This window comes from Condylura cristata, unplaced genomic scaffold (genome assembly GCF_000260355.1).
Source record: "Condylura cristata isolate star-nosed mole 26May11 unplaced genomic scaffold, ConCri1.0 scaffold00004, whole genome shotgun sequence".
Lineage (NCBI taxonomy): Eukaryota > Metazoa > Chordata > Mammalia > Eulipotyphla > Talpidae > Condylura > Condylura cristata.
In genome coordinates this window covers 63,017,394-63,030,731 of record NW_004567105.1, presented here as the reverse complement: position 1 = coordinate 63,030,731, position 13,338 = coordinate 63,017,394, and the positions used below count along the sequence as shown (strand labels likewise).

The 13,338-nt window shown below is 59.9% G+C and overlaps 1 protein-coding gene across 1 annotated transcript; it reads right to left on the bottom strand.

Moving 5' to 3' along the window:
• Window positions 1-3,621: 3,621 nt before the first annotated feature.
• MYL3 (myosin, light chain 3, alkali; ventricular, skeletal, slow) lies at window positions 3,622-8,724 on the bottom strand. The gene is made up of 7 exons (XM_004676238.2): window positions 8,533-8,724; window positions 6,244-6,271; window positions 5,992-6,141; window positions 5,023-5,196; window positions 3,968-4,045; window positions 3,819-3,861; window positions 3,622-3,643 (listed from the first exon to the last, which is right to left on the bottom strand). The coding sequence occupies exons 1-6, from the start codon at window positions 8,677-8,679 to the stop codon at window positions 3,833-3,835; spliced, it is 606 nt and encodes a 201-aa protein (XP_004676295.1). The 5' UTR covers window positions 8,680-8,724; the 3' UTR covers window positions 3,622-3,643; window positions 3,819-3,832.
• Between the last annotated feature and the right edge of the window lie 4,614 nt (window positions 8,725-13,338).

Sequence of the window (13,338 nt, the reverse complement as noted above, 5' to 3'; positions counted from 1 at the left end):
GTGCTGCAGGAGGGTGCTGCAGGAGGGTGCTGCAGGAGGGGTGCTGCAGGAGGGGTGCTGCAGGAGGGGTGCTGCAGGAGGGTGCTGCAGGAGGGGTACCGCAGAGGGGGTGCTGCCGGAGGGTGCTGCAGGAGGGGATGCTGCAGGAGGGGTGCTGCAGAGGGGGTGCTGCAGAAAGTACTGGCAGAAGGAATAGGACGGCTCCTTCCAAGTGTCAGGGAGGGCTTGAGAGGGCCATACTGGAAACTAGAAGGAGGCAGGCATTCTTAAGAGAGCAGGACACCACGTATACCCTGGCACATTTGTGAACGTAGAAGAAAAAGCACTTCTTGCTGGAGATGAATGAGAACAGGTATGATCCCTACCCACAGGACTCTGGCCCAGCGTGGACATCCCGGAAGGCAAATGCTGGACCCACTCTTTCCCTTATGGCCCCTAGAAACTTGTGAAAGGGGAGTCTAGCATTGTCTAGGAATGAAGTGACCGGGGCAGGCAGGAGCTGGGGGCTGCCCAGATGGGTTATTGGCCATGTCTAGTGGCTCTGCCCTGACTGGAGCCAAAGGGAGGTCCTGCTCTCCTCTGCAGAGCTGACAGCCACCAGTTGGCCAGGGAGGCTGGCCAGAGTCCAGCAAGGTCTCCCACGCACATGGAGACCCCCACCAGCCAAGGCCACTGCAGCAAGGCACGCATGCCTCCACCCCCTGCCCTGCCACCAGCCGGACTAGATGGCACTGACAAGGCAGACACGGCCCCTCCCCACCCCGTCAGCCCTAGGCTGGAGTGGACTGTTCAGCTCTGGAAAGAAAACAGAAAATCTCAAACTCCACCCCCAATTTTGCAGAGGAGTGTTTCCAAAACTGACCTGGAGTTTGACCACCTCTCACCAAGCCCAAGCTGCACGGCTTCTCTTCTGGAGCCCTACTGGTCTCCCTGCTTCGGCTTTGCTTGCCAGTCCCCTCTCCACAGGCAGCCAGAGCGATGCTGATAAACAGCTCCAGAGCGCACACCAAAGTCCTCCCCACGGCCCACCAGCCCACTGTCTCTCTGACTCATGTCCTGCCACCTCCCTTCGAACTCTCTGCTCCCACCTCAGGGCCACTGTGCCCTCTGCCAAAAACTCTTCCCTCAATTGCCTGCTTGACTCCCTAGCACAGATGCTGCCTGCCCCAGCCAGAGATAATGGTGTGTGAAGGCCCGGGGGTTGGGGGCCAAGGACCCTCCCTCCTGGAGGCCCAGCAGGGGCCCCCAGAGCCCACGGCGCCTTCCCCGCCTCACGTGCCCAGGGACACCTTCCCTTCCCAGCTGCTCACCCCGCCCCCAGGAGACCACTGGCCCCAGGCTCTGCTGCTAGGAAGCCCAGCCCTCCACACGCCATCTCTGCTCTTTTCTGCTTTGCTCTTCCTTAACAGCACCCCATGTCTTCCTCCCCTCAGCCCCTGGCAAGCATTCTGCTTTCTGACTACTCTAGGTATTGTGTGGTTCCTCCTGTAAGTGGAATCATATAGTTCTGAGCTTTCTGTGTCTTGCCATGTCCTCAAAGTTCACTCATGTTATAGGTTGCATTTTAATTTTCTTCCTCTTCAAAGCTGAGTACTACTCCATGGGTGAGCCACAGTTTACTTACCCATCCATGACGGACTCTTGAGTTGTTTGCCCTAGACTGTTGTCAATAGTGCTGTGACGCATATGGTGTATAAATCTCCCCCTAAGTCCCTGTTTTCAATTCTGCGGGGTCTGCATGTGGCGTGTAGTTACTAGGTCACAAGGTAATGCGGTCTTGAAATTTTCTGAGGCCCTTCCATACTGTCTTCCACAATGCTGCACCATTTTCAGGGGTACCCAAAGGTTCCAGTTTCTCCACATTCTCACCAACACTTGCTTTTTTTTGGCTTTGGCATAAAAACCATCCAAGTGGTGTAAGCGGTATTTTGTCGCGATTTCTGCTTGCGTTTCCCTAATGATTTCTGAGACGGAGCAGCTTTTCCTGTGCTATTGACCATTTGCCTGCCTTCTTTGGAAAAATGTCTGTTCCAGTCCCTGCCCGTTTTTGCACTGGGTTGTTTAATTTTTGTTGTTGAGTTATAGGGATTTTTTATGTATTCTGCACTTAAAGGAGCCTCTCCTTTAAATCTCTGCCCGACTATTACCTTCTGAGACATTCACTGCCTCACTATGGAACATGTCGGCTCCCTCCCCCTCAGCCTTGATCTGGTTGCCACGCTTCAGCTTCGTGGTTTGGTGACTTGTCAGGTTGGGTGAGGTCCCCAATGGCTGAGGCTTTCCCTGCGGCACGCTCCCAGTGCCTAGAACAAAGCCCAGCACATAGCAGGTGCTCGATAAACGCTGACATAATGCAAAGACGATGCATCGGACTCCTGCAGACAGGCTCACGCCCCTCGCTTACTGTCCCACACACATGTTCCCACAGCGTCCCCTGCCACGCTGGAGTTGGACACCCCACACGACACCAACCCTCAGGCAGCCTGGCCTCTGAACTCCTTCCAACCTACCTCACACACCTCCCTGCCCCCACACGCACCCTGACCTCCCAGGTCTTCCTGGCCCACAGGCTGTCCCCGGCCCTGCCAGCCTACTCCCACTCCGAGTCCCTGATCACCACACCCTCTATTTTTAGAGTCCCCAGTCTGCTGCTGGACATTGCTCTTCCCCCATCAAACCTGCGAGGATCCCATGCTCCGGGAGCCTCCCTTCGCACTCCCCGTGGGACTCCAATGCCGGGAGGGCCCGGGCCCAGAGCCAGCATGGGCAGCGATGCAGCAGAGTGAGCACCTGTGCTCCCTCCTGTCACGGCAGCGGCCACACACGGCTTCTCTGAGAAGCCCCAGCGGAGGCCTCTGGTGACCCCGGGTGCTGCCCCAGGAAGGCCTCCGTCTCTGGCCTAGAGAAACACCAGGTGTAGAATGCCTCCATTTCCCCCAACCTAGTCAGATCCCTCCGGCTCTGACACCCATTCTCACTGTGACTCAAGCAAGGCTCTGCTCTGGGCCTCAGTTTCCCCACCTGTGACCCGGCTGGTTCTGGCCCAGTGCCCCACGGTTTCCTGGTTGCTCATAGTGATGAGACAGTTTGGACTCACAGGCTCCTGGGAGCATCCTTGTGCGGGGGTCCACAGCATAGCCGACTTCTCCAGAAGGCAAGGGGCAGGGCAAGAGCAAGGACGAGGCACCAGCCCTCCTTCAGCTCAGCCCTGCTCCTACCCCCGTCCAGGTGGCCAGGCTCCAGGGCTGGCACATCAGATGGGAGCAAGCAGGCAGCATTTCAGAATGGCCCCCTGTTTTGTTTGCACTCACCACATGGCCCATAGATTGTATTTACAGAGGTCAGTCAAAAGGACCCGAAAAGAGGAAGGAAGGGTAGAAGGAGAGAGAGAGGGTAGGGCGGGGGGAAGAAGGAAGGCAGGAAGTTAGGATGGCAAGCCATTTATTTGTGAGGCCGTGGGGGGACAGTACCATCCCAGGCAAGCAGGGCCTGACCGGAGGGAGATGCCCACACACAGAGAAGTCTCTGTGGCACAGAGAGAGCCAGTGCAGGGGTCTCCACATGCCCCCCTCCGCCTGCAGCTCCAGCCTCCGACAGCATCATGAATGGAGGTGCACCGGCCCAATTTGGCTCCCCCAGCTCCCTGAGAGAGAAGGCAGCCACAGGTTAGCGTGGGGGACGGATGCGGGTGGCAAGACACCAGCTGAGAACTGGAGTAGGTGGAGATGGGAGGTGACCACAGGGTATTCGGATCACAGGGGCAGTGCTGGGGGGGACAGGGCCAAAATCAGCAGCGAGTCTGGAAATAGGGGTCTCACCCGAGGTGAAAGGCTCAGCTGGCCATGATGTGCTTCACGAAGGCTGGAAAGAAGGGGAAAGAGGGTGGCAGGGGCTCAGTGCCGGGTAGCAGAGCATGGCCTCGGGTCCCCCCAGCAGCCCTCTAAGACCCCTGGCCTCGCGAGCCCACCTTCATAGTTGATGCAGCCATTCGAGTCCTCTTGCCCAGCCATCAGCTTCTCCACCTCATCTTCTGTCAGTCTCTCACCTGGCAGGGGTGGGAGGCTGAGTCAGCACAACTGTCCGCAGGTAGGCAGGTAGGCAGGGCGGGGAGAGCACTGAGCGCCTCCACAGGCGGTTCTGTGACCCCCCACCCAGTGTCCCCAACCCCACCCCCTGCCGGCACAGCCATCCGTGCTCATAAGGCAATGGTGACACCCGTTTCTGAGACCAGGAGAGGCAGGGACTGGTCAAAATAGAGTGTCTGGCCCGGTGCCCCCAAGCCTAGGCTCTGTCCATGACTGTGCCATCTTGGCATTCAGGTCGCCAGTCTCCACTGTCCTCTGTCCTCACTAGGCCTCTGGAAGCAGTCCTTTGGGGCAGGCCTTGGGCCAGAGGAAGGACCCACAGGGTGAAGTGGGGGCCCCTGCGGGCTGTGGAGTTACCCCAAAGATCCCACCACTGTTTCCCAGAAGAGCCTGGCACTAGCCCGCCTCTGCACTCTTGTGTGGACTTGCTGCTGTCCCTCCAGACTGCCCACTGCAGCGCCCTCCAGCACACCCACTCACTCAGCCCAGAGACCAGCACGGAGCTGCACAGAGGCACGTGATAACCGCTGCAGGAGAAAGGGGTCCCCTGCCAGCCAGACACCAAGGGGTAGACGTAGGATCAGGAGGTGCACACAGCCCCTTGGGGGTCAGGATGCCCAAGAGGCAGGCCAGGGTCCACCCAGCCACACAGATGCTGTGGCCCTGGACTTGACCTTGAGACAACGAACACCAGGACTCGGCTGGCCCTCCGGGACCCTCCCTCCTGCCCACCTTGTCTCCAGCGCTGTCCTGGCCCCTTCAGTTCTGTGAGCTGCACCAACGCACTTTCTTTATTCCCTCCCTAAAACTCCGAATTCCCCACATTTCTGTCACCTGCCATGGAGGTACCTTGACAGAGGCACAGGAGACCTGGTGAGTGGGTGACAGTGGGGGCCCACCCCAGGGGGCCGGGGTGGGGGGAGGAGGCTGCCCTCACCCAGCGTAGCCAGCACGTGGCGGAGCTCGGCGCCCATGACGGTGCCGTTGCCCTCCTTGTCGAAGACCCGCAGCCCCTCCACAAAGTCCTCGTAGGTGCCAGTGTCCTTGCTCTTGGCCGTGTGCTGCAGCATGGGCAGGAACGTGTCAAAGTCCATCAGCTTGGTGTTGAGGTCTGTGGAGAGATGGCCTGAGCCCCGGGCTCAGCGGGCCGCTGGGCGCACCCTTCTGCTGTGCCTTAGAATGAGGGGCTCGCACCTGCACGGCTCCAGAGCGCCCCCCACCCCCCCACGGCCCCTGTCACCATCCCCCGAGCATGCCGCCACGACAGCCAACCCACGTCCTTGCTGATTGTCAAGGGTCGTTTGCTGCCGCCTCGGCACCACAGTGGCCTCGGGCCAGCACCTCCATTCTCCTTTTTAGGGAGCAGCCTTCCCTAGTGTCTGGCTTATCGACCCCACCCACTCTGTCACCTGTGATGGTTGGGGCGGCTGAGCCTAGCAAGGATTTGCCTTAGGACTTCCGAGCCCGCACACTGGATCTCACCCTACCCATAGCAAAGCAGGTTACGCTCTCTGACCCAGGAGGCGGGGAGGCTGAACCTGACCGCAGAGAGGTGCCGGCAGGCAAGGGGGGCGCGCGGAGGCGGAGGCTGGATGCCCCCCGCCCAACCTCACACCGCCACTGAAGCTAGCTTGCGCGGCTACAGCCCTGTGTCCAGGAGGCGGCCTGGAAACCAACTCTGGGTCAGACGTGCGATGTCACTGCTCACCACCTGGTCGGCTCACCCTGAGACTGGCCTTGGTGTCCCCATCCAGAGGCCATGGGAGGGTGTCGGGAGAGTGCACTGATACCAGGGAGGCTCCCTGGTCCCTCCAGAGAGGGCAGCATTCTCCCACCCCCAACCCCCCCCCAGCAGACCCCCTGGGGGCTGACACTACTAGGGAGAGCTCAGTCTAAATGTACCAACCTTCCTGCTTGGGCTTCCCCAGGACACGGAGCACCTCAGCCTGTGTGGGGTTCTGGCCCAGCGCCCGCAGGACGTCCCCACACTGGCTGAACATGATCTTCATCTCCCCCTTGGGTGTGCGGTCAAACAGCATGAAGGCCTCCTTGAACTCTGCGGGAGAGCGAACAGTGGTGGGCTCCGGAGTCGGCCCACCCCCAGGCTGAGGGCCCCAGACCCAACCCCGCAACCTGTGACTTGGAGACCTCTGCTCACCTTCAATCTGATCCGGTGTAAACTCGATCTGAAAAGAGACCCCAAGGATCTTGAACGTTGGGCTGAGGGGGTGGCCCGCCCCACCCAAGCTCCGCTGCTCAGCTGCCCCAACCTGTCTCCTCTGCACCCCATCTTCCACCACGCAAGTAGCATCCGAATAGTGGCACACACCCTGCACCCAGCCTGTGCCTGTTCTTGGCTGGCCACTGGCCCCTGCTGCCCTGCCTCCTGCACAGGGGCCCGGTGGAGCCTTCCTGGCCCTGCGGGGTTCCCACAAGCCCAGAGAGACCTGCAGTCCCTCTGCCCAGGGCCACCTCCAGGTCAAGACCCTCCCTGGAGGCGCCTACTTGTGGCTGCAACCTGGGCTCAAATCCTAACTCTGCCGCACCCCCTTGCTGATCGGAGGTTTTCTCAGCAGTCAAGTGGGGCATTAGCCCTCCTTGCTGTCCCTCCTGACACCCTCTGCCTCCTTACTCTTTCCACAAGATGAGACCAGGCTGACTTTGCCACCCCACCAGCGCGGCAGCCAGCGGATAGAACTGTCCACAAGAGCGAGATGGGAGGCCTGGTGTGGAGCAGGCGATGGGAGGAGAAAGGCCCCAGGGCTTCTTCCACATGAGAACCTATCTGCAGGAGGCAGGGCATGTTGCCTACGTTTTCACATGCGTGTTCACACACGTGTGAGCCTGCCCGTATTTCCACATATCTGCCCAATAGAGCCCTAGAGGCTGGGCAGTCACTCACGCGGCCCTGTTTACACCTCCATCCATGGATGCAGGCAGCCCCCCAACTATAGCACAAGGGGACTAGGGCAATGCTGTTGCTGAGGCCTCGTGAGGTCAGGAGGCCTCCTGGGACCCAGAGTCCCCCTTCTCACCAGATACCAGATCTATTTTTAGCACTGCAGTCACTGGTCCCAAGGTCAAGGTCACATAAGGGAAAGGAACTTGGGGGAGGGGACACCTCCCACTGCTGCTCCCTCTGAGCCCCACCAACCTCCATGGTGCACCCCAGAGTGGAGGGCCATTCTACCCCTACCCCTCCGCCACGGTGTCCCTTCTGGATTTCTGGCTCAGCCCAGTGCTGGGAAGAACTGGTTGCCATTCCTGGGCCCTGGGCATTCTCTCCACCTGGAGACCTGTGGAGATTAGGCTTCCTGAGCTCCCGGCAAAGCCTCCCTGCCCTTCACTGGCCAACCCAAGGGGGAGTAACAAGGGGGAAATGAGGGCCTTCACTACCCTGACTCTCACAGGCCAGCCTGCCAAGCCAGAGCCAGGGAGTCCATGGGCATGGGGTGTGGGGACCCTCACCATGGAGCCTGTGGCACATGAGTCTGGGGCCTGGGGCTGGTGGGGGCAAGGAGCCAACTCCAGGGAGTACTTATTGCGAATGGTTCCCAACAACTTGCAGGGAGGGCTAACGCCCACTTGACCGCTGAGAAAACCTCCGATCAGCAAGGGGGTGCCGCAGAGTTAGGATTTGAGCCCAGGTTGCAGCCACAAGTAGGCGCCTCCAGGGAGGGTCTTGACCTGGAGGTGGCCCTGGGCAGAGGGACTGCAGGTCTCTCTTGGCTTGTGGGAACCCCGCAGGGCCAGGAGGGCTCCACCGGGCCCCTGTGCAGGAGGCGGGGCAGCAGGGGCCAGTGGCCAGCCAAGAACAGGGTGCAGACTGGGTGCAGGGTACGTGCCGCTACACCAATGCCATGGTGGGAGTCATGGCTCATTCCCCAAGTGTAGACGCTGGATCAAACCTCCCAGCTGGGGCCACAGCTGTTCACTGCTCCAAGACCAACTTCTTGCAAGACCTACCCGGACTGTGCCTCAATTCCCCAACTAAAACCTGAGAGCCTACCAGCCCTGTGGCTCGGGGACCTGGGCCGGGGTGGGTGTTCCCCCGCCTGATTTGGGGCCTTCTTCCCTTTGCTCCCCACCCCAACCATCCTGGGAGACCTGGCACAGGCTTGGGACCCCACAGGCAAACAAAGAGGATCTCTGCCTGGCTGCAGGGGAGGGGGAACAGACTCTGGGACCCTCCAAGGCCATGAGACCCAGGGAGAAGGGCAACAGAGAGTCAGTTCCCAAAAACACTGAATGACAGCCCCTCGGCAGCACTGGGAAGCCCCTCCTGCCTGCTGGCTGCCCACCAGCCCTCCTGCTCCCGAAGCCCCTGCAACTGTCTGAACTCTGCTCAGAGCCTCCAGCTCTGGCCCAGGCACACTTTCTAAAGGCTGGGTAGGCCCACTTTGGGAGACACTTACCTGCTCTGCCCTTCTCAAGTTCCCACACTCACCTTGACCTTGGAGGCATCAAATTCAGGCTCTTTGGGGCCCTCGGGCTCTGGTGCGGATGCAGGGGTAGGTGCAGGTGCTGGAGCAGCTGCGGCCTTGGGGGCTGCCTTGGCCTCATCCTTCTTGGGCTCTGGCTTTTTGGGGGCCATGGAGACTGAGCACTGAGACGGATGTGGCGAGAAGGCAGCGGGCAGCAGAGTGGATGAGCTCTGAGCTCTGGCGCCCCCGGGGCCTTTATCCTGCCTGGGCCCTCCTGACCCCCACCCCCACAGCGCACAATAGGGACAAGGCCATAAAAGGACATTGGCTAGGCTCAGGTGCTATTTTGGGGTCTGGGGAGGGCATTGTTCAGGCTGGGGAACGGTGGGGGAGACAAGGGGAGAGGCAGGGCAGAGGCCACTCCTTGGCCACCCCTACGTAGGCGCCCACACGCTATATCCCAGGGCCCCGCCGCTCCTCAGCAGGTCAATAAATTGGACAGGCGAAGAAGGTTGGTTCTAGTGCGTGTGTTCTTGGGGGAGGACTGAGATTACCTAAGGGCGCTCTTGAGTTAAACTTCCATGTGTGCAGCGAATTCCAGTGTCTGTCCGTGTGGAAGGCGGGGTCTGTGTGTACCTCCGTGTGTTGCTGTGTGTCTGGGTGTGTGAGGGGGGGTCTCGTATGTGCTGTCTGGCTGTCTCCATGTACCACAGGCCTGTATGTGCCATGGCTGCAGCCTTGGGGCACGGCTGTGTTGCGTCTGTGTCGCCTCTGGGGGCCTGTCTGGATGTTTACAATCACCCGCGTCTCTGTGTCTACGGCGCGTCTGTGGGTGTCATTTCTGTTTGTGTCTGGGAGCTTTATGCGTCTGTGTGTACGTCTGGTCCCGACTCGCCCCCAGCTGCCGTCCGGTCCTGGGTCAAGGGACTCGTGGGACACCCAGGTGGCAGCAGAGTGGGTGCTGCTCCCCGGAGGGGACACCCCGTCCCGCTCAGCATCCCAGCAGCCCCACCGCCCCCTCACGAGCACCTGCCTGGGTGTGCACAGGTGTGGTGGGAGTCCACGCGTGTCTGCCTCTGGGTGCCCCGGGGTTTTCGGGGCCTGCTCTGTGTTTGGGGAGAGAGGTGCGTGGACACGAGGGTTTCCTGTCGCTTCCCAGCTCCCGGTAGCTCCTTCCCACAGCACCCAGCACCTGCTCACCAGCAGCCGGACCTGGGCCAGCACCCCAGCGACCTTGCCCTCCTCCCTAGCACTTCCAAGCCTTGGCCCACTGCCTCCTCTTCCTGGAAGCTTTGTGATGCCCTTCCCACAGTCCTGCTATTTCCCCTGCTGATGCTTTTGGTGGGGACCCTGAGAGGGCCTCTTCTCTGAGTGGGCAAGGTTTGCCCCCTGGTGCCCAGTTCGGGTGGCTCACCTGTAGCTTTTTTTTTTAATATTTATTTATTCATGCATACAGAACTGGGGTACGGGCCAGACGTGCAGGGGCGGTGAGAGGACTCACCAGAGACAGAGTGGGGAGCAGAATAGGCAGACTGACGAAGTACACTGCTGAGGGGAGCAGTGGGCAGGTCAGGAGAGGTCTGCCACGCCATGTGGGTCACCTCCAGGGTGGGCGGGGATCGAACTCATGCTGAAGTGGCTTTAGCTTCTTGTTGCTGTGCTTTAAGCTGCTGAGTCACCAGGGAGGGCCCTCACCTGTAGCTTTTGACCCCAGGGCCCAGCCCCTGGCTTGCCCTGGGAACCCAATCCTCACAGATGGCAGTGGCTGAGCGCAGCCTGGCTGGCCACCATCTCGGGAGGTGGGGGTTGGTGGAGAGGCGAGTGACCGAGGCCGGCCAGGCACAGAGCGCTAAGTGCAGACATCTTGCAAACACATTGGGCTCTGGTCCTCGCCCAGTGCTGCGCCGGCGGCTAGAAGGAGGTGCTTCTTGTTATTTTTAAGAGCCTGGAGCCTTTGATAGAAACTTCAGAGACATTCCCCCCTACCAAATCCCTGGGGGTTCCTGGGTGTGGAGGTGGGGAGGCTCTGAGGAAGAACTCACCCGGGCCCTTACCTGGGGTGCTCCCACCGTCTTCCTGCCAGGCCAGGGTCCCTCTCATCCTGTCAGCTACTGAGTAAAGGGACAGGCCCCTCCTAGCTGGAACACAGGACATTCTTCCCCTCATCTGGAGGGCAGAACACCCCACATCTGGAAATCTGACAACATCCGGTGCTGGGGGGGGGCAAGTTTTTCACTTTTCTTCCAGATGTTTGGCAATAGTATTGAGAAAGAAAAGGGTGGGGGAGGGTCCACAGAGAAGAACCAGAAACACCACAAGAGGAGAAGACAGCCAGCAGGGGACACACAGAGAGGCTTTGGGCGGCCCGAGGCCTAGGCTGCTGACCCCACCCTCAGGACAACTGACCCTGGATGTCCCCCAGGGCTCCAACCACACAGGCACAGCCAACAAGGTACCACTCGTCATAGGGAAAACTGAGGGAGGCCTAGGACAGAAGACGTACAGAGACACCAGGTGTCCCTGTCCCATCACATTTCTTCTGTCCACACACAGCTGCCATGACTGGGAAACCACCTGTATCAGCTTGAACAGGGGTAGGTGAGGGCCGTGGCCACGTGGTCAAGCCAGATCTGGGCTGGGGAGGATCATGCAGCCAGCCAGAGCCACAAGGCACCACCTTCTGGGGCCTGGAGGAGGGAGTCTTGGTCCCTCACCCCACGCCCCCCTACCCCTTCACCCTCCCCACCCCCGGCTTGGGGCAGATGTGCTCCAGAGTGGGGGTGCACAAAACTGTGCTCCACTCCCTCCCCAAGGCTAAGCTGGAGGCTGGGCCTGGGCTGGAACGGTCTGAGCCAGGCTGCTGGGAATGACGGTACCATGAGACCACTCTGGAACCTGCAAGTAATTCCTGGCCCCCACAGGGACTCTGAGGTGCTGAGACCAAGCAGTTGCAGGACTTACCCCCTTGAGGGCCAGCGGGATTGGCCGTGTGAGGAGGGGGGCAAGGAAGGGTGGGCAGATGGGCAGGCGACGCTGGGCACACAGAGGCAGCAAGGATGGTCACACACCGTGGCCTGACTCTTCTGTCTCTCCCAGTGCCAGCCTCAGTTCTGTGCCCTATAAATAATTACCCAGCAGACCATCCCCTCCCAGCTGGGCCTGGGGAAGTCTGGAGGGCAGGAGAAGGGGTCTGAATGCTACCCTTGTGATACCCCCAACCTCCCCAAACCTAATGCCCAAGTGGTGACCCAGACCAATGCAGACCGCACGTGTCACTTTCCAGAGCCTTTGCTGAGACAGCCACCTCCTCCCCCTTTTCCACTAGGGGAGCTGTTGGGAAGAAGTAGGCCCTGACTTCTAAGGACAGAGGCAGAGTCCTTTTCACACTGGCCCCCTTCCAGGTTCTTCCCAGCCCCTCATGCTTTTGCACAGACCGTTCCTTCCCCTGGCACCCTTGCCTGGGACCCTGGCCCTGCTTCTGCCTGTCAACCCTTGGCCGCCTCAGTGAGATGTCACCTCCTCTGAGGAGTTTTCTGGGACTACCCTGGACCTACTCCCTCTGCCCTGCCTCTTACCCTGACTCCGCCTCCCTTTATAGCCTAAAAGAGCTGGTTCCTCTGTTATTTCATCTCACGCGTGTGTATCCATCCCCACACATACACATCCCCACCCCGCCTCCCAAAATTGTTCCCCCATAGCTATATATCCCAAGAGTCTAGAACAGAGCCTGGTGCACAGTAGACAATTCAATAAATGTTGACTGCGTGAATGTGCCCAACACCTCAGTTCAGCTCTCACAGCAGGGCTGGACCCCCACTGCCAACCTTCATTCTGAGAGCAGTGAGATTGGTGAGAGCAGTGAGATTGGCTGCTGACTGACAGGAGTTCTGGGGACGGCAAGGGGCGCCCTGAGACAGCAATGCTACCTCTAGAGCCCCTCAGCCCACTTCAGCCAGGTCTGCTCTTCACACCACTCAGTGACTGAGATGCCTCTCAGCAGCCTGAAAATGTGGGGGGGTGACAGTGATTTGAGGAGAGGCAGTGATTTGACTGAGACTGCCAGCCAGCAGGGGGCGTAGAAGGGATAGAAACCAGCCTTCAAATCCTGAACTCAAACCCCAGATCCCAGACTTCAGATATGGAACCTGGACACCACCAACCAACCCTCCCACCTCCCTGCCTCAGGTCTCAGAATCTGAACCCCAAATTTAGAACCTGAAGCCCAGAGGCCAACATCAGAGCCCACTCTGGGGACCCCGACTTCAAGACCAAGATACAAAACCAAGGCCTTAAACTCAGACTTCAGACCCCATATCGGGGCTCACGATTCAAGACTCCAAGCCCAGACTCCAGACACACTAAGCCAGACTCGGGGCCCGGGACCCAGGACCAGAGCTGCTGACTCTCCACGTGGCACCAGAACCAGCGCCCGCCTGCTGCCTTGGTAGACAAGGGAAGGGGGAGGGGCAAACTCTTGGCAAACAGGGGGGTAAGTACTTGGCAGAACTTTCTGGTAATGTTCAGAGGGACATGAACAATGTCCCTCATCCTTTCAGAGCCAATTTGGGGAGCTCAAATATGGTTGCCACGTGGAGGGGATGGTGGGGGGGGAGAGGGGGATGGTTAAGGTCTAGTCCCTTGGGTCTCGGAGCCAGAGGCGAGGAAGAAGAGGCAGGCTCCCATGTGCTCTTGTCCCCCAGGCCGCAGGCTCCACAGGCCGCCCCGGCCCGCCCCAGACCGCCCCTCCTGGCCCATGGCCTCTGGGCTGGGACACAGGCCCACACTTCCCGGAGGAGTCGAGAACGCGGCCTGGGCCAGACCCAGAGCCT